General features: G+C 42.5%; 2 protein-coding genes across 2 annotated transcripts in view; both read right to left on the bottom strand.

Annotated features, from left to right (window-relative positions):
- The window catches only part of CPZ (carboxypeptidase Z), a 34,026-nt gene extending 32,308 nt beyond the window's left edge, over positions 1–1,718 (bottom strand). The window contains exon 1 of the mRNA XM_041487851.1: positions 1,550–1,718. Coding sequence (XP_041343785.1) covers positions 1,550–1,637 — 88 coding nt within the window. The 5' untranslated portion in view covers positions 1,638–1,718. The remainder of the gene's footprint in view (positions 1–1,549) is intronic.
- Positions 1,719–18,446: 16,728 nt separating this feature from the next.
- Positions 18,447–24,059, bottom strand: GPR78 (G protein-coupled receptor 78). Its single transcript, XM_041459226.1, has 3 exons — positions 23,392–24,059; positions 22,658–22,771; positions 18,447–18,684 (listed from the first exon to the last, which is right to left on the bottom strand). The coding sequence occupies exons 1-3, from the start codon at positions 24,057–24,059 to the stop codon at positions 18,447–18,449; spliced, it is 1,020 nt and encodes a 339-aa protein (XP_041315160.1).
- Between the last annotated feature and the right edge of the window lie 3,711 nt (positions 24,060–27,770).

A 27,770-nucleotide genomic window follows, 5' to 3' on the forward strand; every position in this document is an offset into this window, starting at 1 on the left:
TCACTGCAGGCCCCTTTCTTTTTGCATGGCCTGACATGATCTTATCCCCCCTTTAGAAAAGAAAGACCCTGGAGAAACCTGTCAGGTCTCTCAATGTCCAAGCTGCCTCTTTATTGTCTGCCCCAGCAGCCCTCCAGTGTGCAGTGTGTCCCCTACGTGGCACACAGTGTGGTGCCATTGACAGCTCCCTTTCCCTACCTCTAGCCATCCCTCCAGCAGCATATTCAGCTGCCTTTCTGCAAGCCCTGCCCTAAAGGCACCACAGCTGCCAACACACACAAAACACTCTCAGAGTCACCCCTCAATGATCCATATATTTGTGGTTGCTAGGATTAATATCCCATAGCAAGATTCTGATCAGCTGGAACTGCAGCAGAATCATACCTCACAGAGAAAGGTCATGCTGCAAACCACGCAGCCTCTTCCTGTAATTGGCTGTAAATAGTCTACAACTCTTCTCTTTGTGCAGCTTTATCCAAAAATAAAATCCCTTTAGACTGTGGTAGACCTCACTTTGATGTTCATGGGAACAGCACTCTCAAATTATATGCAGTACATGGCACATGGACTATACTGTGTAGCAGTTCAAGCCAGTGACAGTCTATGGCTTATATTTAAGCACTGAAATATAGTTGAATTTCCTTGGGTAGCATTAAGGTCAGTTTCAGGTTAACTTATCTCTTCCTGTAATCCCATAAAATAAATATTTTTCTGACTCATTTTAAGTTTAGAGTCTCTGAAAATAGTTTTCCTGGAATAGACCTTGTCACTACACTGAAATTCATGTCTCCACTGTCCCCACGTAATTAAGTACACTTGATTAAAAAAAAAAAAAGTATTTTTAAAAGGCACTGTTAATATATTTTATTAGCCAAGTTGTTACTGAATCAAAACTTTCAATTAATTTAGCAGCATGTTCCTGTTTAACCTTTATTTTAAAGGGTAAATCTGCTTTTTCCAGCCTATCAACTCAAACAAATTCCATATTGCTTATAGCAAGCTAAAACACACCCTACAGCTGTCAGATCCTAATAAATTTCATACTTTGGACTTGAAATAAATGACCTAAAGCTAAATGTAAGGAAAAGATTTTTTTTTTCTTAAGCAGAAAAGCATACAGAAGGTCAAAAGGTCACCTTCTTGCAATCTGACTACCACATTCCTAGAAGGCAAGGCCAGAGATGAGGTGAACCTTCTACATTCCCCATAAGAGTGAGGGGGGTCCTTAAAACTGGAGCTTCACAGATTGACAGAAAGACACCTCTGTGACAGCCTTAAAGACAGTGATGAGGAATCTTTCTGTTCCCTTACATCACAGCCTTATTTTTCTGTTGCACAGCCACACACCTCCCACCTTCCCATCCATGCTTCCCAAGCACAGCCCCAGTGTCACCACCAGCAGTATGCAGATTTCCAAAGAGTTGATCCCCCTCATCTCCAGGGGAGAGTGACAGCTCCTGTTTCCCTCCCCTTGGAGCTGGAACAGTTTACTTATCTCCAGGAGAAGGAAGAAGAGAAGAAGGAGAACTTTTGGGGTGGTTAGCCTTACCTAGGGTCTCCTGGCCGGTTTCACAGTGGGGTGCTGGCTTGGTGACCCTAAGCAGTCCACCGAGGAGGAGCAGGAGCCTCAGGACCATGCTGGAGCCCCTTGCACAGGCAGCACAGTGATGTGGCACTCACTGCCTGATGGAGTGACTCCTCTGCTGAGCCTCAGCGCGGCTCTGGCTCTCCGAGCTGCAGAGGAAATCAGTGCACTGCAAGGGCATGCCCACGTCTCACAGTGTGTGCAGTCCAGGCGTCAGATTTCAGCTGCATTTGAGCTTGGAAAGCAAAAGGCTTTGAGACAGAGAGGGAGGAGGAATGAGCTCCCCCTCCCCTCTGCCTCCAGACCGTCTCCCTCCTGCAGCCTGGTTTACAATTCCATAAACAGTTTGAGCAAAGTGGGGATCCCGCAGGGTTGTGCCCTCCCCGGGTCCCTTTGGTCTTCATGCAGCACTTTTCCTAAGGGACGAGGGACATTCATGAATGCGTGTCTCCCTGAAGCCAAGAGAGCTGTCTGGAAAGAGCAGAGGGAAGAGACAGAGAAAAGCAAACAACTGAAAGCAACTTTCTTCAAACTGTGGTATTTCATCACATACTTAACTGCAAGTTTAGAACATAACATGACAGTGAAAGGACTCTGAGCTGCATCCCTCCAGCACACAGAGAATGGGAACACACAGAACAGCCACCAGAGTCCCCCTCTGCATGCTCCTCCTCGGCATTTTACTCAAGATAAGACTGAGTTTTCTGGAGGGATTCCAGTATTTTCTGTCTATTCTTAAAAAATAATAATTTCACAAATGTGTAGATAAGACTCCAGGACAGCAATATAAGGTTTAAACTGGACAGTAAATCTACATTGAGTTGGTAATAAATTGATCTTTTAATTTTCTTGTTTGGTTGGTTTTGGTGGGGGTTTTTTCAGTATGTTTTAGAGAAATATGTATTGTATGTTTTTTATTTCTGTGACACAGGTGTGGTGGAGAAGCATACCTTAATTAAGATACAAATTCCTCATTTCTTACCTACACAGCAGAAAACATCCCATATCACAGAAAAAAAGGGAATTTTGCCTCAAAATCGAGACCAAAACAGACCAAAGCATCCTATCTCTTTCAGGCAGTGCATGTTTTTTGAGAAAAGATACCTGCTTACACAGGAGAGCAGAGAATCTGTCCTTGCAGGCAGAGCATGCTGGCTCCTGCTGCTCAGTATTGGAGATCAGTAGGGAGTTATGGTGCTGTATGATAATGTAATCAAATGAACCCCCCATAGAGAAACCACTAAAGAGGCTGACAGGGCAGGAGAATGCTGTGTGTGTCTCAAAAAGTAATTGATGTCTCATCTCATTTGAAAGGGATGCATTGAGAAGCTCAGCAGTCAAGTATGTCCTCTTCTTCCAGGCTCTGCAAGGCAGGTTGGTTTTTTATCTCCAGGATTTCCTTCGAGATCTGGAGACTGCAGAGTCTGCCCTATCTAAACTGACTAAACAGTACCAAAGCCTATCAGGGTTCAAAGAGCAAACTTCCAAGGACAAGAATACTATTTACCTGCCTTGTTTTTTGTCCTGATCACACAGCAGTATGGCTGGACCCTGAAGAAAAAAAAGTAACAACAAAGCCCTGGAAGTGTGGCGTCCAAGGGAAGAAATACTTCACCTCCTGCCTAGCTCCCCAACCGACTGCTCTACCAATCTGCCACACTTGTACCTGATGTGCTCAGGTACAGCTGAGGCTCTGTCCAAGCCTGAGGCTTGCTATGTGCCCAGCCTGTGCATTTTGTGTTAAAGAGAAAAAAGAAGCTGCTCAGAACTAAACAAAGTGATGTGGCTCAATTTTTTACAACAAAAGGCAGAAGAGGTTATACCTACAAACAGAAGCCAACCGTCAGCCCTTGGAAATGTTCATGTTTGCACTGCAGTTTTCTGCAGCCCTTGAGAGTGTTGGGGGAGATTCTGTCACATACATCCCAATGCTTGTGGTGGTGAACTCTGCTGCAGAGCTAATCCTGTACTATCTATAGTCCTGTCAGGTATTCACTTCTTTTTTGTTGGCATGTTTTTCTGCCTGTATTTTCTCTGTTTCTTACCCTCCAGCCTAGGCACTATGTCCTTGTGAGTGATTTCTCACCTCCACTGCACTTCAGTCACCATTGCCAATGTAGATGCCACATACTTTGGGACCATGTGTTTTAAAATGTGGTCAATGTCATTATTATTGGATAGTAGAAGTGAATTCAGACCATGTAGAACTTATTATGGGAAGGAGTAAAGGGAAGAACCAGTGTGGATCAGGGAGGCCAAGAGCAGGAAAATCAGAGGAAGAGATTAAAAGGCATGGCTGAATGCAGGTAGGCTTTGGGGCAGTATGCTTGTCTGAGTCCCGTGCCTAATCACTGAAATCCAGTCTATTTTCATATTCAGTTCTTAACTTTTCCTTTCTCCCACTATGCAATCTCCCTCTCTCACCTAGGTGTACAAGCTGAATGGTCAAAATGCCAGCAAGCTGAGAGACTGCGTTGTAAGGTGCAAGGTCTAGGTGTCAGCCTCTGGAAAGACCAGGAGGGTTTATATTTCCCAAGTGAACACAATCCTGTGTCTATGTGTGTGCAGGTGTAGGTTGCTAGCAAACTTCAGTCTGGATTAGCAGGCAAGTAGGAGAGGACATCCCTGAAAAGACTCGAGGTGTGGTTCATTGTCGGGGTAAAGGGCCCAGGGTGTAGACATGACCTGAGAGCTTGTGCTGGTGTTTGAGGAGTCTGTGAGTGTGAGCAAACCTGTGAACCCAGAGTGGGAGCATGTGTGCTTTCACCAGTGAGCCTCCAAACTGAGCAGCCACAAGGGACAGCAGGACTGGGCTCTGTGCACTTATGTGAGTGCTGGTGGCAGACCAGCTTGTTGGAATCATGTGTGTGCCCTTGCCACTATGAGGCTCACCCTCATTTCTGTCTGAACTTGCACATGTCCTCATTGCCTGGATGACACCACAAACATCACATCCTTCACAACCTCCACTGTATCAACTAAATAAAGCTGTCAGTAGCTGTCAAGTCCCAACCTTCTTAGTTCCTCAGCTTTCACAGACTATTTACATTCAATCAGGGTGTATATTTGATACCAGGATAAAAAATTTACATTTTTTAGCATAAGTAGGATAGATGGGGGCCTAAGAATGACATTCAGGTAATTAAAAACAAAGGTAAATTTATCAGTTTGTCACCACCATCTATAAATTTCTTTGTGCTTTCATACCCTAAAGTACAGAAAACAGAAGGTCTGGAAGGGTTATTTCACTTTTAGCTTAGATTGCCTGTTCTTTTCTTTCTTTCCAAGGGATTTGATCCCAGGCTTTACAGTGTGTCTTTCTGTGAAGGTTTGGCGTGTTTGTCGCCTCTGGGTTCCCCTGTAGACCTGCACCTTCCTGAGGGGAACAGTAGCTCACATATTGCTCTTACCACTTATACAATATTTCCAGCCATACAGCATTTCTAACTTGTCTGGTTTTTTTCAGCCCATTATAAGCAGTTTGTGTATATCACTTGCCCTTCTCATATTTTTGTTGCACAGCTGCATGACCAAACCTAAAAGCATTAAAAGCACTTAGGAAAGGGATGGTTGGGAATAGAGGGATTTCTTAACCTCCCTATTTTCATTTCTGGATTTAGAAAATCTTCTCATTTTAGGAAGTTTACAACAAGTTCTGGCTTAGGGTTAAATATGCTATTTTCACCCCAATTCTAAAAGAATCTTAAAAATGAACCAGTGAATCCCAGACTGTTAAGCAGATGTAACAACATTACCCAGGTTCCATCATTTGCATTTGAATCACTAAAATAAAGGTAGATAATTTCACTAGCTGCTATTGCTGACTGTGTTTTCCTGATCTGACCTTTCTGTTAGCCTACAGTCCACAGTACAGCAGCAATCCAGAAATCCTCAGACTGGACTAAATACCAAAAATGGTTTATGTCCTTGGCTGGTACTCAAAGTGGGATTAAATGCAGTACATTCAACTTGCTTGCATTCTCATGATTCTTACTATTGTAAGAGAAATTTAGCAGAGGAGTATCTTAGATTTAGGCAGGGTTTCATTACCTGGTTCTTTTTTATTTTGATTCTGCTGAGAGGAGACTGAACATTAAACAGAAGCAGTGTTGTCTAGATAACTTTTCTGAAGGACAAACAGACAGAGACCAGATGAAAATGCTGCTTCACGGCTTGTTGTTCTCTCCCCTACTAGGTGCTAGTGAAGCTGGCAGAAAGTGTTTGGCAGCACATCACATCTGCTCCAGCACAAAGTCAGCAGCTGTGGTTTCAGGACTTTACAGTAGTTTAAATTAATCCAGGAGATATTTTAATTGCACAGAAGCAACCAATTGCATTCTGTCGGTTTTGTTTATTTTTTTTTTCCCTTCCCTTTTTCAGTTTCTTCAAAACAGGGCAGAGAAGAGGAACTAGTCTCAGGACAGACAGGGATTAAATCAGCAACTTCCTACAAAGCAGTAGCAATATTTTAAAAATCCAACCCTATTCTACTTGTCCTTGCAAGATCTTATCTCCCTATGAACGGATTGAGCTCCATGTAACAGCAGAGAACTGAAAAGGGCCCACAAGGGCTTCTCTTTCAGCTTCTAGATGCTAAGTTAAAAAAGGAAAACAGATTTGTTCTCCAAACAAAGATTTCTAATTCAAATTAACATGCATCTGGATAAGAGAGATGGCTAATTTCCTCTAAAGATACACAGGCTATTCTGAGCTTTGTGCTTAAACAGATATTTTGGGATGTGTTTCAGTGCCTTCTGGCACCATCTACATTCCACTTGGGGAGGTTTTAACTTTCTCTCTGAGAGTTTTTTCAGTAGTACCTTTTATTTCAACTTTCAACTTGTGTCCTTTATGACCCACAGGATTAAAAACTTCAGTTTAGAAACTGCCACACATAAACATTGAGTGCTGGAAATTTGATTGAGAGACTATAAAGAAAAGACCACAAGAACAAGTTTTCCTGTTTTTCTACACACTGTACCCTAAATTTTTAACCTAGAATGGATCATGGACTGCAACTGCCTACATGTCTCAAATACTTCAAAATTCCCTGTAGCCTCTACCAATTATTTTTCATCATTATTGATCAAGTACATATTTGTACCAATTCACTAAGGGAGAAAGAATCATGCTCCAGTAAACTTCCTCAGTGTGACCCAGTTTCACCATACTCAAAAAATTAAATTTCCTGCAAAATTTGTCGTAATTTTTTTTAAAATTTTTATTTTGACATGTCTTGCCAATTTCTTTCCCCCAGTTTTTCCTCATAAGCTGGAAACAAAAGCAAACAACAAGTGGGTGGGTTTACTTCCCTCATTTAGTATTATAGTCACAGATACATCTTTCCTTCCTTATTAAATATAATACATGTTAAAAAATGCAGCTCTTGAAAAATATTTAAATTATTTAAATTCAGTACAAGTGCTGTCAGTGATAATTAAATTCTGGTTTTATCTTCTGACTTGTCACAGATTAACTAAGTCACTGACCCACAAAATTAGTTGCTTATACCACATCCAGGTGATTCACTGAGCTGATCCTATCATAACACAGAAGAACACAATTAAAACTGGAGAAGGCCCTACCATCCCCAAAAGATTCAACTGGCTACATGCCTTTCTTTCAGCCTACCCTTCATGTGGTCTCTGTGCTTGTTTGAGTTAATCAGTAAGAAATGAAGCCGCTCAGAAAGTTTCTTTTGATGACAGGGGAAAATGATATCTAGTTAAAATTCATCCATGATCAAAGGCACCAATGATACAGAAGACTGGAAAGGAACCTGGCACCAGATGGTAGAACGAGACCACAAAGGGACAACAGCAATAAATATGATTCTATATCCAGCAGAACATGTGCAAAATAGCATGCACTGATCACCAGATCCTGCTATAAGCACACAATATTATTTAAATTTAATCATTAAAAAGATAGGGCTGCCATAAGGACCTTGTTATCCTCTCAAAGGCTGCCTCTTATTACTCCCACATGAAAAGTAGCAAAGCAGGATTACTGCTGAGGGGTTACTGCTGATGCATTTTGCTGTTTTTGTTCAAGATGAGGCCCAAAGGTGACTCTGCCTGACTCCCATAAAGCAAGAAAAATAATACAAATATGTTCGTGAATCACAGAACTGAATATATAACAGCTACAAGGAAAAATGTGTGCTCAAAAAAGATCTGTGCTGAGAACTAAAGATCTTTCTTTTCTTCTGATCACAGATGGAGTATTAAAAATTAATGTAAGTTCTACCAGAAAAGAACTTGACAGTCCTATTTTGAGACTCATTTCACTTCATCTCTTCTCCCTGTCTCACAGAACATTAATGCCAAAACATTCAAAAAAAGTTCTCTGGGGCTTTCTTTTCACATTCACAGAGGTGCTGGGAAGCATTTGAAAAAGTGATTTGAAGTGCTGTAGTTTGTAGACACTGATGGGGGAAATGCTTAAGAGACCCTGATGCTTTTAAAGCAGATCCTTGGCACTTTCCAAAGAAAAAATAAGGCCCTCCAAGGCTGGCACTCCCCAGAAAACTGGGAGTTCATCTCAGCAAGAAGCAGTAGCCATTTCAGATGAATCAGACAGCTCTGAGGATTTAACTTCACTTTGAGAAATACACTTCTGAGACACAAGTCTGACTTTACACCAGGAGAAAAATGGTGTCAAATTAGTCAATATAAAATGTTTAAAAATATATTTAAGCACCTTAAAATTACATAGCAGTATACTGAGAATCTATACCATGCTAAATATCTGTGCCAAGATAATATATGTCTTAATATTTGGGTTTTTATATCAAGGTTCCAACTCTTCAGAGTGGCACAGCCTATAAAAAATAAACAGAGAATTTTTTAAAAGATAAAGGGGTTTACTTCAAATTTTATTTTCTGCATTTATTAAAAGAATTTACAAAACATCTATCATTGTATTATCAAAATATCTACCAGTGGAAACTTCAGACCAAATACAAAACCATCACTTTTTTCCCCGGACAATCCTTGGAAGAAAATACCTGTAGCCTGTGGTATTCAGGCATGCTCCACTCATCATGTTGAGATTCAAGATGTGCTGAATTGCCCACAGGCACCAAAGGTGCTGGATAGAGATATCAGAGGGGCAGAGACCAGGCTGGAGTCTGTCCTGGAGCTCATGCAGGATCCCATGCTGCCGGGATTTTCAGCAGCACCATACCCAGCCCCACAGAGCCATCACAAACAGCCTGCTGACCCCAGTGCTGTCCTCCCACCTTCATCTACATGGGCATAACTCATGCCAGACCCATCCTGGCTTTCCAAGCCATTTGTAAGAAACTCATTGGTTTCTAGATTTCTATTTCAAATGTAGGTTGCACAAAGTCCTGTGTGAGGAGGGCAGGGTGGTGGTGCTGTGTCACTTTCAGGGCTGCCTCCTGGATTGTCCCAGGGTCCACTAGAGAGCTACAGAGTCCTGCAGGCACTGCCATGTGCCATCCTTCAGTCAGGCTATTGTGCATTCAATGACATGAGAAGCATGAGTGTTCCCATTTCAGGGAAAAGCATTAACAAATTGGAAAGGCTTTGTAGAGAGGTAACAAATTGGATGGGGGCTTAAGCATTGACTCATAATGAGAAATAATTTGAGCTGTTGAATTTGGTTTTTTCTTGGCCAAATAATGACTAATTTGATAGTCAAGGGTCTGAAAAAATAACTTGAATAAAGCAGGCCAAGACACAGTTATGAAGGGTCAAGAGAAACAGCACAGGGCAGTAGGGAGAGTAAAAAAACAGCTATAAGGTCTTAATTATTAGCCACAGGCTGAACTGTGAGAACAATACCATGGGCTAAACTCTGGGAACAGCTCCATCAGTTAGTCAAATACTCCTCTCACCTTTTCTAAAAATCTAGCATTCTGGAATAAAACCTCTGCCAGTGTAAAGTAATCTGGTGCTACTGATGTCATCATGTTTCCCTGGTTAAAGAGCTGATTCAGGACTGCTAAATTTTGAACAGGTATGAGAAATGCCTTTTTATGTACATATCAAACTGAACTCTATGGGAGAGATTTCTTCAGTCAAGACCTTTAGGAGCTCCAAGGCTGTCATTGGCCATTCTAGTCTACCATTAACAACCTGAGCTACTGTGATGCAGAGATCCCTATGATAACTGGGAATTTGCATTTTTCTAACTTCCCTCAACCGTTCATATCACTGAGTTATCTTTTACTATCATTAGGGAACAAAAAAGAACTAGTGTCTCATCAAAAAAATTAACTTTACTGGTTAAAATTTTTATTAGTCAGGACCTTCCTTTAAAGCACTGCTAAGCAGGACAAATTTGGAGAACAGATATCCTGAGAAATTTCTGAGTTTTTCCATTTCCTTGCAGATTATTGTGCTAGACAGAGCTCAAATCACACCTTCTTTCTCCCTGGAGCAAACTGCATGGTACCAGAAGGCAAGTCCAACATCTGCGAGGAAGCCAGGGTGTCAGAATAAACTATTTACATACTCCACCTTATGTTGGTCCTGTTCTGCTTCCAGCTGCCAAACAACAGCCACCCTCAGGGCTCGTCAAATCAGTGTCGTGGCCGTGGGGGAAATGACAAAGCTGAAGGTCCTGGGATCCATTTATCTGGGTTTTTTTGCAGGTTGATATCATGATATGAAAATCAGCTGAAAACCAAAAGATGGCTGACACTCAAGGGCTGAACCTGAGAGCTTCAGGTTTGGACATAGAGGCTCTGAAGTGCCAGGGCAATTACAGACATTCAGCCTTTGCAGAAAAAGCCTGGAGAAACCCACCATGCATCCACATGGGGTAGGTTGCATTTCCATCCAATCTTCCCTGCATTATGCTTATTAGGACAGTAGGTGGGAAGATTTATGGAAGCTCTAACAATAAGAATTTTATTTTTATGAGGAATTCATGCTGAATATCTTGATTCAGCCATAAATGGATAGCTGGTAATTTTATCTGAAAGTGAGAATGTAACAATAGTCATATTATTACTCTCTATGCAGAAATTGGTAGGCTGTAATCCCAAGGGACAAAGTAGATTCAGTAAGATTCTTGGGTTTATTCCTTTATCAGTTTGCTTTTTTGAGCACAAAAAAGTGAGGGGCTCAGCTTTCTTACTAGTTTGTTTAATTTGCATTTTGAAGTCCTGCTCAGCTGCACAAAATTAAAAACTGAAAAGGCTGTCAGTGAAAAATTATTAAAGACAACAAAGAAACCTCACAGAAAACCAAAACCACAGGGAAAAAAAAAAAAAAAAAAAAAAAAAAAGGAAAAAGGGGGGGTACCATCATAATAGCCCAAGGGAATGCATCAAGGAGAGAAGGGTCTGTCTGAATAGCCTGCCTTTCAGCTGACATGAGAAACCAGAGAGCAGGTAGAAACTTTACAAGCTGATGAAGGTGGAGGAAGCATGGGAATTGACTGAGCTTCCAGCAGTAGGTAAGGGAAGACAGGCTGGCAGAGATGCAAAGAGCATATGCTGCTCATGTCTCTGTTCAGCTCTAAGGCTAGAGATTAAAATAATGGAGTAGGAGATCATTTATGAATAAGAATAAACAGGGGATTTAAGAAAGAAGGAACATACCCTGGGTTGGAATCACTTTTCAGAACCACTGTCCCTGTGTCCTCTGGGTCTAGAAGAAAGGAGCTTACAAGGTACTCATCAGAGAGAGGAAAGCAGGAATGTGCACAGCAGCCTGAGAAAGCTCAGGGAGAAAAGGGCTCAGGGGTGTAAGAAACTGTCAGAGAACTGGAGTGCAGGCTCCTCAACAGCCACACCATCTGTGTTTCCAGTCTGCTTGACATCTTTTTTGTCACTTTTAGAAAAACATACACCTTAGATTACATTTCCATTCAGTGCTGTTAAGGTGGTTCACTAGGGTATACAAGAATCAAACTTTTTTTTTTTCTTTATTCTGATTCATTCAGTCAGCAGACTTCATAACTGAGGTGATCTTACATGACCTTCTCAAAAGATTTCTGCAAATTTAGACTTGGAGTCTGCTGATGAAAACCTTCAAGAAAAATCTTGGCTTACCTCCAGTGGAAGTCAATAAAGTCAGGACCTTTCCCTGAACTTATTTTCTGATTCAGAAAACTTATTTTCTGTCCACCAACAAAATTAATGGGATGTAATACAGAGATGGGATATAAGCAGCCCTCAGAAGCGAGGCAGAGGCATCCTCCCTCCTTTGTGATAAATGCCCTACCCACTGAACTTCACCATCCTGTACATGGAGTCTGCTCTCTCATACACAGCAGCTCAAATTTCTACCAAAATTCCAGCCTGGCCAAGGTGGTGCTCTCCAAGAGGAGAGATCCCAGCCTGAGCTGTCACACCCAGAGAAGAACACTGAAACTCCATCTAGAAAAGCTCAAAAGGGAGCTGTATCTTCAACACATGCAGCTGTTTTATGAGTAAGGAGTGTCTGCCACTCCCTTTTTTGCATGGTGCTGGCACAGCAAGCTCCTCAGGATGAAAGGAGGAGGAATATCCTATTCTTGTATCCTAAATATCTTCCTCCCAAAAATTCAGCTCCACTGCAAACTCTGAGGTATGCTTAACCATTATGACAAGCACATTTTTAAGAAACTTCGACCAAAAGATCAACAGACAGATTCAGGATGACCTTATTTGTCTTTCATTCCCAGGTATCTTCTAAATCACATTTCATGCAATTTGATCCTTTCCTGGCTGTGTGGTCTTTCATCTGTCTGTGCCTCAGGTGTCCTGAGATTAGCAGTTCTAATACTTATCTGGCTTCCAGCTAGGTATTAAGAATAAAAGGATAATGAAGTATTCAGACTTCTGTGTGAGAAGCCCAAAAGATATTTTAAATGCCTAAAGCAGGCTTCATTAACAATGATAACAATAAGGGTCTGATTAGCTGAAAAGCCAGATTTCAAGCTGAAAGCCAGTCTGAGCTAAGAACTTTGAGGAGTGATCAGCAGCCTTTTGTAACACAAAAGGCACATGTCACCAATCAACATTTTGTTTTCCCATGATAAAAGACAAATATGAAACATAAGACCTAAGACATGTTTAAATATTTCCATGGAATGCACACACACAAACCACACCAACCAAATCTCCAGTCCCATGCCATGGAGCAAGGGTACTGAGCAATTAAATGGGTTTCAGAAAGCATTCTGAAAATGTGCATCAGGGCTGACAGCTGCAAGCAAAGAGAAGAGAGAGGTTGGATATGTAATGACAGGAATTATAAAAGTGAAAAGAAGGTGGTAATGAGTCTGCCACTTACGGTCAGGCTTCATTGAAGTACAATTTGAGTGCTACGCCTTGGTTGGAAAAAAAATCAAATTGGGAAAGTGAGTTGAGAGAAAACACTCTAGTGTTAGGCATGAGGATCTTTCTTGGAAAGTGTTTGAAGATTTCAATCCATTTGGTAAAGGAAAGGAAACTTGGAAAGTTAAGGATATGTTGGATAGTTTGCTCCAAATTTGCTGGATACAAACCTGTACAAGACACAGTGGGATGCAGTGAGATGGATGAAACATGTACCACAAAACTTAGGTTCTGTCCCAAAGGAGATGTTTTTGGGATTTTTTTGGCATCTTTACTGTCCACAGTGAACTGCTCAACAATTTGCACTCTTGTGATAATGGATTGCACACTGAAATGAAGGTGCTTCGCTTATGGCTAAAGGCATCTAGTTAAAAAGTGATGTCAGTGCACGGAATGATTTGTAGTTCTCAACACTCAAAACTACCTTTAAAACCATATGGACCCTATGACATCCAACATACCTGCTTTGCAATATGTTTCATTTGCATAGAGAATGTATGAGAAGCCTGGCTGGAAGCAGCTCGTGGTTCATGCATTGCTCACTTACAGAAAAGAGCAGAAGCACCAAGTTTGCATCATGCACCCTCCTGTCCTGGCAAGAAAAATATGACATTAAAGACAGAAGAATCAGGGATATGCAGAAATGGGACCAGTCATTTGGCCTGTTTCCCATTCATAAGCCACAGGGAAAAGCAGCTCCAGCTCAGAGAAGGAGCTGGCTGCATGTACTGTGCCAGGTGACATTTTGCTCCCCCAGGCTTCTGCTGCTGAAAGATATTCATATATTTACAACCTTTCTTAAGGTCATCTCTGCTGTGTCTCCAGCTGAGCCATTAAATATTAATTGGACTACTTTCCAAAAATAAAAAGCAGAATCTCTGATTTACTTGTGTAATTAACACTTCCCACAAACCAGGTGTCCTTCTGAACCAGACTGAACAAGCCATTTGCTCTTCAAAATACTGAAATATGCTATGTGCTTTTGAGACAGACACACATTCCATCTGCACAAGGGCAGGTAATTATTGGGGGGGGTAAAAAAGCACCTCAAATACGACAGAAAATATGTCCTCTAAGTAATGTAATCAAACTTTCCCACTCACACTAGATAGTTCTCTTCAGTTTGTATTTTGTGTTTGATTTTTTTTTTAAGCCTTTCACATAGGAGGGCTTAAATATCTTGTTATAGGTATTTTTTTTTTCAATAAGGCTCAATGCTGCTAAATTTATTAAAGGGCTCAAATTTTAACCCACAGTTGTAAAAGAGCATGATCAGTCTCTGGTCATGTCCAAGCACTTGCATTAAGAAACTTATATTGTCGCTTAAAATCATAAAGCCATTTAAGTTGGAAATTACTTTTGAGCTCATGGTCTCCAGCTGTAAACAGATTTAACCATGTAACAAGCCTAACATTGCAATTAGCTCTGAAATTTAAGTTCAATACCAGCATTACTCAAGTTAAGACAAGATAAATATGTATTCAGTAATCACTGAGCTGCACAGATTATTTGCAGAAGTTTATTAGATGCTGAGTTACCCAGATGAATAACGTGTCTGCTCTTCAGTGAGGCTAAGGAATTTGTGGAGAGAAAATTCACAAATTTGAGGTCCTTGGTGCTCAGCTGCCATCTAAGCTCAGAGACACTAAAGTTCTCATCCAAGAAAACTAGTTTTGTAGTGAAGCACATCCATCCTGTCGGGATTTAGCAGGCTGGGAGCCAGCTCATACCTAAATCTTTTGGGAATCAGTCTAAACAATACTTTGACTTTATTGCCTCAGAAACTCAGTCTGTCAGTCTCAGAGCTTATGTGGAAAAAAAAAAAGCTTTATTTTCTTTATGAAGAGGTGACCCTCTTTTTCATAAATGAATATCAGAGCACTCACCTATTAAAATATTAAAATGAGGCACACAGACTCCATTTCCTCCTGAAAAGGCAGATTCAAAATGCCATCCTGGATCTCGCCTGAGAATATCCAAATCATCAGGCTTGGAAATATTTTGGTGAATATGTGTTAAGAATTAAAGTTTAGTATCTCCTCATTTGCATGGACTGATTAAAGGTTTGTTGTGCTGCAGAATTTATACCCTGCCTGCCATTAGGTGGAGGATGTCATTCAGGGGAAGTGCAGTTCTCTGCTCCAGTCTTTGCAGACAAAACACAAGTTTGGAGAAGAGGAGAGGACTTTGTGAATTTGAATTGCAACCAGGAGCTGAAAACCCACAGCCCTGGAAATTTCTAGGGGCCCTACTTCTTTGAGAAATTTTCTTGTACACTCTTTTAAGAACTTGCCATCCTTTCCCCTCAGCCACAGGTGGGTGAGACAGCACCTCCTGCTAAGGAAATCAGGCAGGTCCTGCTAACCCCTGTGGCATTTCCACCTCCCCAACACAGTGGCTGAGTATTTGCCTATCTCTTGTCTCTTAGCAAAGGCCCTTGGGCAGGAAATCCAGATGAAGTCTGCTAGAGCACTACCTCTGAGTTGGCAAGAGGCCATTTTGGATAACACACTTCAGCTCTGTTGGAAATCTGCTCCAAACAAAACCATGCTGTCAGGACTGTGTACCCCCTGTTTTACCTAAAATGTCAATGTGTCAGGAAGAGGGAATCCACAGCCCCTGCTGAATGTTCCCATAGTGTAAGATATATGTAGCACTAGATCCTTGGATACCTTCTGTGGCATTCCAGAGCAGTGGGGGCAGAGTGTGGGTTCCTCCAGCTCCTCCTGCCCCTCAATAAAACACAGCATGAAGAATGGAGCACAAACCTCATGAGTTCTGCCTGTGTCAGGGAGCCAAGGGAATGAAAGTGACACCTCTCACTGGATGTTTCCAGCTTTGTTAGAAAAGTAGAGCAAGACCTTCTCTGGCGGGGAGTGGGTGGTGAGAAGAGGAGAGAAAGGACAAATTTACCTGCATATTGAGCAGGGGGAGGTGCCTTTTGGTAGCGCTAAACGAGGCTGTTGAACTCCATTGCAAATCGGGACTGAGAGCACTACGGCCCTCCTTGCCCTTGCTTAGTTTCTGGTCTGCAGTGATGTAGATCTTGGCTTCCTAATTCCATGTGGAAATTAAATCTAAAAGATGTTCTGCAACACCTAGTGCAGGCTCAATTATTTTTTTCCCATTTAGACCTGAGCACCTCCAGAAATACTCAATGTTTAGTGAGACTGAGAGATATTGTAAGGTATACACCCTCAACTGTCATATGTAAGCATCATTAATTAGCCTAATAGCAGAGGCAGCATTTTTAACAAGGTTCTGTTTTCTACCTTCAAAATGTGGCTTATAGCTTATTAGCTTTAGAAGTTTATTACTCCAATAGCTTTAAAGTTTATTATTTTTTTCTCCTCTACCGTTTTCTCTAATAATAATGCTTTATTTCATTTGTATGTTTTGAAGGTGACAACTTAATACACTTAACTGTATGTAACATATTCTTTTCCCAAAGTGAAGACCATTTTGTTTAGGAAACCAAGGGTAAGCTAACAACTGTAGGTATCAGTAAACTCATGTTTATTCATGGACAGCTACTGTAGGCTATTAAAACTTTTTGGCACAAAACTGACTAAAAAATTACTGAAAATTTAGCATCCCTCCCACTCCCCACAGAGTTATCAGGTCCTTATGTTGCAGCTGAAATGAGAGACTGAAACATCAGGTTTTTCTAGCAGCATGGAAGAGGGGGAGGCATGGGGAGACAGGAAGACATTTAGACTGAAAAGATTCCACAGACAACTTTTTTTTTTTTTTTTCTGAAATACTGTATTTACACAAAATTGAAGAGAGTACAAATACTTTACTAAGAAGACAAAACCATTATAGTACATTCAATTTAAACACAGGCAGAACTATAGATGCAAAGCACAGAGGCCTAAGGTATTTGCATGGGGAAAATAAAAAAAAAAAAAAAGAGCATCATAAAGGCCCCAAAGATTAAAAGCAGGAGGTAAGAGAACACTGTATTTGTTAGGCAGCATCATCTTTCTTTGACTTCAGTGGGATTGAACAAGACACTCTCTTTCCTCACTGTGGATGGTGGGAAAAACCCTCTCAATGTGCTGACAGCTCAACACTGATTTTGCAAAACAGTTGAGTGTGTACTTAATTTTCAGCCTAGAAATAGAACTGTTAGCTTCAAAGAAAATTGTATTTGTGCTAATCACATGCTTATATGCTTAGTTTGACCAGAAATAGCCTTTTCAATGCTTTATAGGGTCAAGTGCATTGTTACATAAAAATAAGAGTACTTTACTGTCATCTTTCTTTTTTATTTTTCTTAAAATATACTTTAGAATTGCTTTACTTTCTCCCTTATGTACTCAATTAGAAAATAGTAGTTTATTGAATGCCATAGAATTCTTAAATTTTAATAAATGTCTTACATAATCAAAGGAATATTGTTCAAAAATAATTCCTACATTTTTTTCCAAAACCTGTTTAAATTTAAAAAGAAATAAAAGAGAAAAATACATATGATAACAAAGCAGCTTTATATTTCTGGGCATTTGGCAGCAGGTCTGTTATAATATTTCTGACATCTCTTGTTTTCAGTTAAAATCACTAGATTAATTGATCATTATTAAAGAAAAGATTGTACAGTATTATGACAATCCACCATATATAGCCAATGCATGAAATACTTTACATTATATATCCCTTAGAAAGAATTAATGTATTTTAGCCTTTCCTTTGAAAACAGATAGCTTCTGAAGTAATATATCTTAAACACAATGGTATCTGTCACTTCTACTGATGTTTTTATTTTGAATAAAAAGCTTGCTTGAATGGAAGTATTAGCTCAGTGGTGAAACTACAGTGCTATTTAACTAAATTCCGTACATGTCTTCGTTACTGTTGCTGCAATTATTGTAATCACATACCACTGAAGTGCTAAATATTACTCAGATATGTGAACTTTGGTTATGCTTGATAGAATACTGGCATATCAAATATATATATGTACCACTTCCTAAAGGCTATGTTACAATCATGATGCCTAGTAATAAATAATAATAATAATAATAATAATAATAATAATAATAATAATGACAATCTCAGATTCAAAGTGCTGACTCACTTGAGGCACCAATACAATAAATCAATTAAAATATCTATTTTTGATGTTCAAAACCAATAGCAGATCCTGGGCTGCCAAGTTACATGTGCAGCACGGAGGACTCTGAACCTGTCCTTCCAATGTGGGAATTCCTGTGCTCCCAGAAGACTCTGGAATGTCATGTTTGATATGGAATGCTCCAAGACATACCAAGTCTTCACACATGAAACATTAAGAGCTATCTAAGCTCCTCTAAAGCCTCAAAAGGCTCTCTCAAAACCCCTCAAGCCAACTCTGTTCACTGGGGAAAAGGCTTTGCCATGAATTGTGCTTGGCTGCAGACCAGGGAAGAGCCTTTTTATGAAAGTCCACGATGCAATGTGTCACATTAATGCAGCCTTCACACCCTGGAGACTGTCACCACTGTCAGCAGGAGAGGAGAAAGGCAGTTTTCCAGCAGCAGCAAACACCTGTCTCCCTGGAAGGGGAGTGCTTTCCTGTTGTCAGTTTGTTCTGTGCAAGCAGTAATCGTTTTCGGTGTCGAGAGAACTGTTGTACCCCGATGACGGATACAGGTCCCTCTTCAGTATCCTGTTGACGATGTTGATCAGAACTTTTTTGTACTGTTGACGTAAAAGTGAGTAAACAAACGGATCCGATGCAGCCTTACTGTAGGTGAGGCACTTGCTTATAATTCCCCAGTAGTAATTTATGGTAACAAAAGGAATGAGCTCTATCAACCTGTTAAACATTAAAGAGAAATGGAAACACTTGAGTGTTATATTCACACTGAGCCCAGTGCTCAACACATGCTTCATGAAACATTCAAGTACCATTTATTTTCTTACAGTACACAGTCCCTGCAGGAGAAGGGCCATGGACTTACTCCTCACATTCAATAGGGGCAAAGAAAACTTTCCTAGCAAGGCCACTGGGAGACAAAATCAATTCCTACTATGGAAAGAGGGAAAAACTGTTTTCAGTGGTAATGCTTCTGTACAGAGGAGAGAAGAGAGTGCTGCAGTTTAGTGTTCACTTTCTGAATTTACTGAGCTGTGCTGGTAAGTGGTCAAAATTGTGGTGACGTAATTGACTACCTCTCTCCCATAGCAAGCTTGAGATAGACACATGTGACTCAGGGCAGTTTCCTGAGTAGAGCTGTCTATTGACACTTGAGATGTTTGGACAAGACCCCATTGGCATCAGGCTGCTGCTCCTGGAAGGTCCTGTGGCACATCTGCCAGCCTAGGTAAAGGACTTGGATGCCATGCAGCATCTCAAATGACACCAGAAATGTGGTCTAGGTCACTGAATCCATCCCCTCAGACCAGACCAGAGAACCTTCATTACCCCACTGTGGTGAATCAACACGGATGCAAAGCAGATTCATTTTACACCACTGCAGAATGAAAAACAACCTGGCAGTATCTCAGGGAGGTCTGGCTGGCACCTGCAATCCCACAGTATGCTTAGCAGCACACCTACAGCTACTTGGCCATGGAAGTTTTTGTGTGCATTTGGCTGACTTCTAGATTGGCCAAAGAAAACAAGGAGACAACAATTTTATCATCATTATATGACCAGTCAGCTGTGTCCAGACCTGTGTCTCCTGGTCTGTGCTTCACAGATTAGTGGCCTCAGCACCTCAGCTGAGAGGGATGCATTAATCATGGGGGCAGAAACCACAACTAAGTTAAACATTTTTTCCACAGAAGTGAGGACAATCCTTCAGACCATTCCAGCAAATATCTCACCCAGCACATCTGCAAATCCTCCAGGACGGTGGAAAGAACAGGGTGAGGGACTTTTATTTTGTGTATATCTTTTGTAGAACCTTTCGCAGGAGCAAGAGTATCCTACTTTGCTCTATTCATCCCAGAAGAAAAGAAAATGTTCTGGGAGATAAAACAGCCTTTTTCTGTACTCTAAGACATCACTGTTTGAAGATGTAAGATGAGAAGCTTTCTCAAGGCTTGAAGAACCTTCTGTCCTCTTTCCAAAATGCAGAGCTCCTGACTTTCAGGGCGTTGACTTTTGAAGCTGTTCCAGTCCCTCCTCATAGAAAAGCTGACTTATCATCATTTGGACTGAACATTGCTACAAGTGACAGGAAAATTCCTTATTTATATGTCTAAGAGTAAAATCATTATTATGTCAAGTGCATTTAAAAAAACAGATGACTTCTATTTGAAGTTGCTCAGAAAAAGTTCCAGTGAATTCAAAATAAGTAGAATAGGAAGATACAAAATATGAGAAAAAAATGTACAATAAATGACACTTGCTACTTGCTTAAGTTTATCCCATCCTGCATATCATCCTAATACAAGAAATATATAATTGATATTTATAAAATTGATGTTTTTATAAAGACACTAAATAAGAAGAGTAAGATATCTTTCAGTCTTGAAAATAAATGTATTTCTGTGTTCCCATTTATGCATTATGGATCTTAACTTAATTGCACTGAAGCCAACAGAAGAAAAATTACACAGATTTTAATAAGATAAAGGATCTGGACAAAACTAGTCAGAAATACCCATCTGAATGCATCTTAGTATGATTTTCATGTTTTCAGTGCTGTTACAAAAGAGATTAAATTCATCTGTCGTCTCTTAGTGAACAGACGAATATATTGCTAATGAGCTTAATCTCATTCAAATTTCTGAAGTGAGGAGCAAATACTGAGCTCACAATGCAACCTGAGTCACCAGGCCAAGAGCAAGACAACAGTGAGGATGGCTTTTACATTGCCTCCCCAGAGAACGCTTCAGTGCCACCCCCTAAAAAAGCAGAATGAGAGAAGAACAGAGAATCAGGCATGGCAGCAAGTCCTCCAATCTCACCTCCATTACCAGTTTTCATAAAGTGCTGTCTTGGCACTCTCTTGTCTTTGAGACAAGAAGCCTTTTAGGATATCCTGCCCAAATACTTCCCATTCTGCTGTCGCTGAACCAGCTCAGTCCCTGTGACAGCTGTACCTTGACACACATTTCCATAAACTAGTCCTCAGCCTTCTCTCTAGTGATTCAGTGGGTACCAGTTTGTCACACATAGAAAATGCACCATCTCACGTTTGCCAAATGCAAGGTCTGAAGAGGGAAGTAACTTTTATTGCAGAAGTTTATGAGAAATACCTTCACCCTGAAAAATGTGGCCACATTTGGAATTTGCTGAGCTTCATAATGTTCAGATGGAAAGAAGATGGCAAAATCCACTTTGCTCAACATAATTACATCCTGATTATGGCAAAAGTGAATAGAACATGACTCAAAATGTACTGAACAATGATAAACTGACCTTTTAACTATGTGATGTAATGTTAATATTTGTAATAATCCTTTCAACTGCAGAAAAAAAGATGTAGTTATCCAGGCAATCAGGAAGGAATACCTTTCAACATGTAAATGGGAACTGAAATAAATGTAACTTTAAAAATGTTAAAAATATTGTCTGTTTAGTGCACTGGCCTTAACCTGTCCCCTACTCCTCTCAGAAAAGGGCAGTGGCTCTGTATGTGTGTGACTGTAAGACAGAGCACTAAAGCTGGACAGCTTCTGTGAGCTGGTGTGGCTGCAGACACTGGCAGCTTGGTAACAGCCTTGAAGAAGCGCTCTCCAGGGGGTTTTGCACACTAGTACATGTCCCCCAACACCAGTCAGCACTCTTCAAGGCTGTCTGGAACACACTGGGAAAGTGGGAAATATATTTTAAAATCACTTGTGAAAGATGTAGCCCATTTCAGTTTAGAGATGAAAGTTTGAATGCTGGGATGCTGCAATTCTGTGTAGTTACACTGACTTCCAGCTCACTGGTTTACACAAGATTTAAAAATAGTAATAATCATCTATTGTATGAAGACTACACAAGTAGATAACAATGATGCATGGACAATCAAAAGGTGCAAACCACCAGGATGGATGCTTACAACTCTGCCCTATAATAATCATCTATTGTATGAAGACTCCACAAGTAGATAATGATGCATGGACACTTCAAAAGGTGCAAACCACCAGGATGGATGCTTACAACTCTGCCCTGTTGAGGAACACAGTGTTTTCTATACATTTAAGGAGTCTAATTATTGCTTTTCCTGGGAGATAACTTTTACACCTCATCACAAGTCTGTGCTGCACCATTAGCAATATATTTACCGGCGTTAATGTTTCCAGACTGAAATCTTATCTGACAGATTATCAGGCTGGACAAATTTAAATTATATCAACTCTGCTTCCAACAGCAGCAAGCTTGGCCTTATGCCTAAAAAAAAAACAAAAAAAAAAAAAAAACAAAAAAAAAAAAAAAAAAAAAAAACCAAAAACAGGAAAGTCTGCCTGTTTTCCTCTCTGTTGCGAGGGTTGTGCTAATAATGAAGGGTGGCAAGACTTTCAAACTGCTTTTATCTGCCCCTGGCATGTAATTAATTCCCGGCACTTGTCCTAAAAGCTGCTTGCTTTTAGCAGAGGTGCCCGGACCTGGCTGCGATGAGGGAAGGAGAGCCAGGTCCTGCCGGGGCTGTCCCCTAGGACTGGGTGTGCGGACAGTAGCGGTATGTTTGTGTGTGTGCTTGTGTCCTCTGGCCCTCAAGACCGGTCCTCTGGCCCTCAAGGTCCGTTTGCCCCTGGCCCCCCAAAATTAGCTGTAGGACCTCCGGGCACCTGGGCATCACAGGACATCCTGACCCCGCCAAGTCTCCCACCCTACAGGGGATACTAACCTGGTGATAATGTAAGGACCAAAACAGATCACGAACGACCCTATAAAAATACTGATTTTCTTGGTAGCCCGCTGCCTCCTCCTTTTCTGCTCGTTCAGACAGCGCTGCTTCACACTACGGAGGGAAAAGAGCAGTAAGGGTGTTAAGGCAAGAAGGGAGGAGGTGAGACTTGAGCGCAAGGAAGAGGGGAAGAACCCTCTCCACGCCCGAAAACCCCTGCGCCCGGGAAGGGAAGGGAGAGGAAGGCAGCTTCGAGGGGAGGAGAGCAGCCCGGTCCGGGAGAAGAGCAGCCCCGAGGGGAGGAGGGCAGCCCGGTCCAAGGGAAGGGCAGCCCGGTCCGGGGGAAGGGCAGCCCGAGGGGAGGAGGGCAGCCCCCCCGGGAAGAGGAAGGCACTCCTCTCGGGGAGAGGAGGGCAGCCCGGAGGGAGGGAGGATAGCCCCAGCCCCGCCGAGCCTCGGGACGATCGCGCTCGACAAAGCCGTGCCTCCCGCTTGAAGGGAGCTCAGGCAAGTGGCACAACCCGGAGAGCCCGATTAGCATTCAAACAGAGAAGGCTACAAATGCACAAGTCACCGTTCCTGGCACTGTAAGCAGCGTCTGAAGCTAGAGGCAGGAGCGCTCGCCATGCGGCCGGGGCAGGCAGGAAAGGGTGCTGGGGAGGAGGGATATCGCTTCTGCCCGGGGTGACTACCGCGAGTGACCGGGGGCTGTGAGTCCGAGCGCGCACGATTACCTGGGGTGGATATCCACCAGCAAAACCAGAGTCTGCATGGTAATAATGTCTATCCGCTTGCAGTGGAATCGGGCAACTTTCAACACCTTTAAATAGGTGAAACACAAGATCACCAGAGACAGCATGAAACTGGTGGAGTGAAAGACAATGGTGAACACTGTAAACCTTCTCCTCTCCGTCTCTTCCTTCAGGTGTAAGGTGCAAGAGGCGTAAACGCTGTTGTAATCTACCCATGAGTAAAACAAGGATACCAAGGGGAACGTGAGGGAGTGGAGCCACGAGTAGCCCATCAGTATCACAGCGTCCTTATACCGCATCTTGCTGGTGTAGCTTAGGGGGAACACCACGGCAATCCATTTGTCGATGCTGAGCGCTGCCATGCTCAGCATTGTGTTGGAAGTCAGGAAAGTTTCCAGGAAACCCACCGCCTTGCAGACGCAGCCCCCGAGGGGTTGCTGGTTCCTCAGGATGCCCAGCAGGGTAAAAGGCATGTTCAGAACGGTGAGAAGCAGGTTGCAGAAGGATAAGTTCACCAGGAAAACCCCGGCGACCTGCTTGCGGATCTCCGTACTGTAGACGAAGCATAGCAGCACCAGGAGGTTGGAGAGCAGAGAGACAACCAGCACCAGCACGAGGAGCAGCGCCAGCAGCACGCCTGCCAAGTCCATCTCTCAGCGGGTCGCCTGGAGCGGGCGAGGGCAGGAGGAAGGGGGCACCCGCGCCGGCACCGCAGCCTCGCCTGCCGCCCACCGCGGCCGCCCGCGCATGGTGCCGGCGGCGGGGCAGGGGCCGGGGGCAGCGCCGGGGGCAGCGAGAAGGGCAGGGGCGGGCAGCGGAGCCGAAGGTGCGGAGAGAGGGGCGAGGGGAGCGCGACTGGAGCAGAGGAGGGGGGCCAGGAACAGCGGGGCAGGGGCTCTCTGACAGCAGAGTCAGGCAGCGGGGGGGAGCGCGGCCAGGGGGAGCGTGGCCGGAGCCGAGGGTGGGGGCTCCGGGGCACGCAGCGACCGGATCGGGAGATAGGGGGAGATAGGGGTACCCGAGAATCGGAGCTGGAGATAGGGGGCCCGAGGCGCCCGGAGCCGGGAGGAGCGGGGCCGGCGGCGCGGTGCTGCCCGGCGCTGTCCGCGGTGCTGAAGCGGCGCTGCCCCGACGGCCGCCCCGCGCTGCCTCAAGCCGCCGAGCGCGGCCCCCCCGGCGCCCGGGTCCGCGCCCCCTCCATGCCCCGCCGCGGCTCCGCTCCGCCGGGCGCACGGCCTCCGCAGGCTCTGAGCATCTTCCCCCGCTGCCCAGCCCCTCAAATACTCCAGCCGCGGAGCCTCCCGCAGCGACTCATGCGCAGACGAGCGGCTGCGAGGCACAGGCTCAGCCAGGGATCGCGCCGTAGGGCTGATCCACTCCCGGATCGCAGGCGAGAGCAGCAGGAAGCCCAACTTTCCGCTAGTGTGCAGCTCAGGAAGGATCAGACCTAGAGATGAGTTACAGGGATGAGTCTGATCCCAGCGCTGTGCTCAGGCACACTCTGAGTGCACCAGCTGTATCTGGCGCTCCTGAAACCTGTTCAAAATCTGGCATCTGTGCCCCTTGGCAGGCTTTCCCCATTCCATCTGATGGATTGCTTGCCCTTTTCCCCCTACAATGCTTGGTGTGATTGCCCTCTGGGTATTCACACCGGCATGCTGCTGGCCAGTGAGGGATGTTTCTCGACTGCACTTTGGGTGCTTGGACTCACCAGCTGGTTGAACAAGTACCCACATTAGGGTGATGCTGGCACACTCTGTGCAAAACTAAAGTCTCTCTCTTTACCATTTTCCAGTCACACTGATAACATGGCAGTGTAGTTGTCAGAAAGGTTTTCTCTGTTATCACATTCTGGCAAAAGCTGAAAAGACAGGCAAGAAAGAGAACAGGAGTTCCCCCCTGCAGCTGTCAGAAATATAGATCACGTGGCTAATTCCCAAATGTAATGAATCTTTATCTTAGATTAAAAAAAAAAAAAAAAAAAAAAAAAGAAAAAAAAAGAAAAAAAGAGAGAAAAGAGACTAAGTTTTGGTGCATCAAAATACTGGTACAGAAAAAAGCTGCCATGTCTTATCACTGTCACATTTTACAGTTGATCGCCAGAACTGACACGAAGAAAAAGGTAGCTTTCCTACTATCCAAAATTACTGTTAATATCCTAAGGAAATGCTTTATTGTATATATTGTCCCTTTAGTGTAGCCTTGTCACGCAAGTGTGACCACTGTGTGAATAACTACATAAAACTGCTTGAAAGAGCCTGAAGGCAATGTAGGTTTTGTTGAGCTTTTTTCCCCCAAGAGTAGTTAAAGTTTTGGATCAGGCCCTAATTGAAAAGCTTGCTATGGTAAATTATATGTCTTAAGGAAAGAGCAAAGCAACAAGACATGAGATGTGTTATTTGGAAGTGAACCAGTACAGTACTATTTCTCAGCATGGAAAGAAAATGAATGTTTTCTTTGATCAGAGAGCTGCCATTTCCAAAGTTAAAAAAGTGCAGATACATTTGACAGGGCTTATGCTTGATGAACAAAAATCCAATATATATATCTGTGTAAGCATTTGAGGGGAAAGAAATCTATAAAACATGACAGTACCAGTTTTCTCAGCGTTCAATTGTTGCATTTCTATCATCAGAGAGCCAACACTGTTTGGGAAGGGTTGGGAAGAAATGAACTGTCATGGGAGAACCTGGCTGTATCCTTGTAGAGCAAAGGTTCTGCAATTACTCCCTCTCCCACAGCAGCAACTCTTACAGTTCCTACTAGTCAGAACCCATATATGACCTACCTCTCATTTAACAGTATCACAAGGTTATGGGGCTTTTACGTTACCCAGCTGGGAACAGAGGCTGTCTGAGTAGTGGTGTCACTGTTGGGGCTATTTTATATCATCACAGAGACAACCTAGATGTGCTGTTCCCTTACTGGGATAGCTACCTTCTGAGAAGCTGTTTCTTGGATGCAGACAGAGGACAACTTCTGTCTCTTTCTTTCTCTCTCTCTTCTACACATACATGCATACATAATTTCTCCCATATGGCCTTTTCAAATGAAGAACAAATTGTTTCTCAAAACTGATGCAGAAAGAAAGAATACATTGAAATAGGACAAGAAAATAAAAAGGTGGCAAAAAATGGGAGAAAAATTGTTCTGATTTTTTCAGATGTGCAGTGAGTTTTATAGTACCTTCCAACAATATTCTGGGCTCAAAGAACCCAGTAGAGATCACTTTGTTGGATTTCTCCTTTTGCTTTCAGTGGAACTTTGTTAATGTGATGAGTTAAACGTGCACATAACTTCCTGTAGGATGTGAATCCTCTGCTGACACTTTCCCATTTACAGGCAGCAACCCTGTAACACCTCATGCCAAACACCATTCAGTCTTACTTGCAGCTTATGAGGCTGGAAACAGTCACTTACTGAAGGCTCAGACTTGCTGTGGTGGGCTGCAAATGTGGGCAGTGCCTCCTTAGCCCCTGGAAACACATATACTCCTGCTACCTTTTCACATATAAACAGACATATGCTTATATAGTTTCAAATGCTCACAGCAGCCATACTAAATACATGTATTTTCCCAATCAAGATCTTACAGTATATATCAAGGATGCTGTTTTGGTGGAAACTAGGGACTGTGGAGACTGCTGCAGTTCGATTAAGAAAAGGAAAAATAAAGATGTTCTTGTCAATAATTATCCCTTAATAAACATAGTCCATTTAGTTAACACAGATTAGGTAAGTACTTGAGACTTTTATTCTAACAGCTGCATCATTCATTAAATCTACACATTCATCTGTTCTAAATATTGACCACAACTTATTTGATTTAATGGTGAATGGACTGTATTTGTTGGAAAATAGGGTAAGAATCAAATTCCTTTTTTAGTTTCACTCCAGGAGAGATGTGTCATGCAAATTTCAGTGTACATCAGAACTGCACATAATTCAGTTCTAATCAATGTATTCTGCAAAGGCTAGGAACACATTTAATTTGGTTCTAATTTTAAGAAAGCACCATGAAAGAAGGAAACCTCAAACAAATTATATCAATTAATTTGAAAGTACAGAGAAAAGCAACCCTTTTTCCCTGATTCTCTTATGACAGGTGAAGAGAGGGAAATTAAATTATATTAACCAATATGGGGGGAAATGGAATGACTCATGGAACTGATGTTATGAAAAAAGCTTTCCACTTCTAGGGCACTTGCTAAAAAGTGACCCATTTCAAAAGTGAGTAAGACTGGTTAATACCCACGAGATTTATCAATATGTCCTGTAAATAGATCTGGTACTGGTAGATCCTGACAAGCACAGAGAAATATCTTCTCACTTCCACAATGACTGCAGGTGTGTTATTGTTT

Source organism: Pyrgilauda ruficollis, unplaced genomic scaffold, assembly GCF_017590135.1.
Source record: "Pyrgilauda ruficollis isolate IOZ18807 unplaced genomic scaffold, ASM1759013v1 scaffold1, whole genome shotgun sequence".
Taxonomy (NCBI): domain Eukaryota; kingdom Metazoa; phylum Chordata; class Aves; order Passeriformes; family Passeridae; genus Pyrgilauda; species Pyrgilauda ruficollis.

Bases quoted from the DNA above. Each gene is read 5' to 3' on its own strand.
- GPR78 (XM_041459226.1), bottom strand. From the start codon at position 24,059: ATGGACTTGGCAGGCGTGCTGCTGGCGCTGCTCCTCGTGCTGGTGCTG. The intron at 22,772-23,391 runs GTAATCGTGCGC...TTCCCTCCGTAG, and splicing joins CTGGTGGATATCCACCCCAG to TGTGAAGCAGCGCTGTCTGA. The intron at 18,685-22,657 runs GTTAGTATCCCC...AATGTTTAACAG, and splicing joins GGTCCTTACATTATCACCAG to GTTGATAGAGCTCATTCCTT.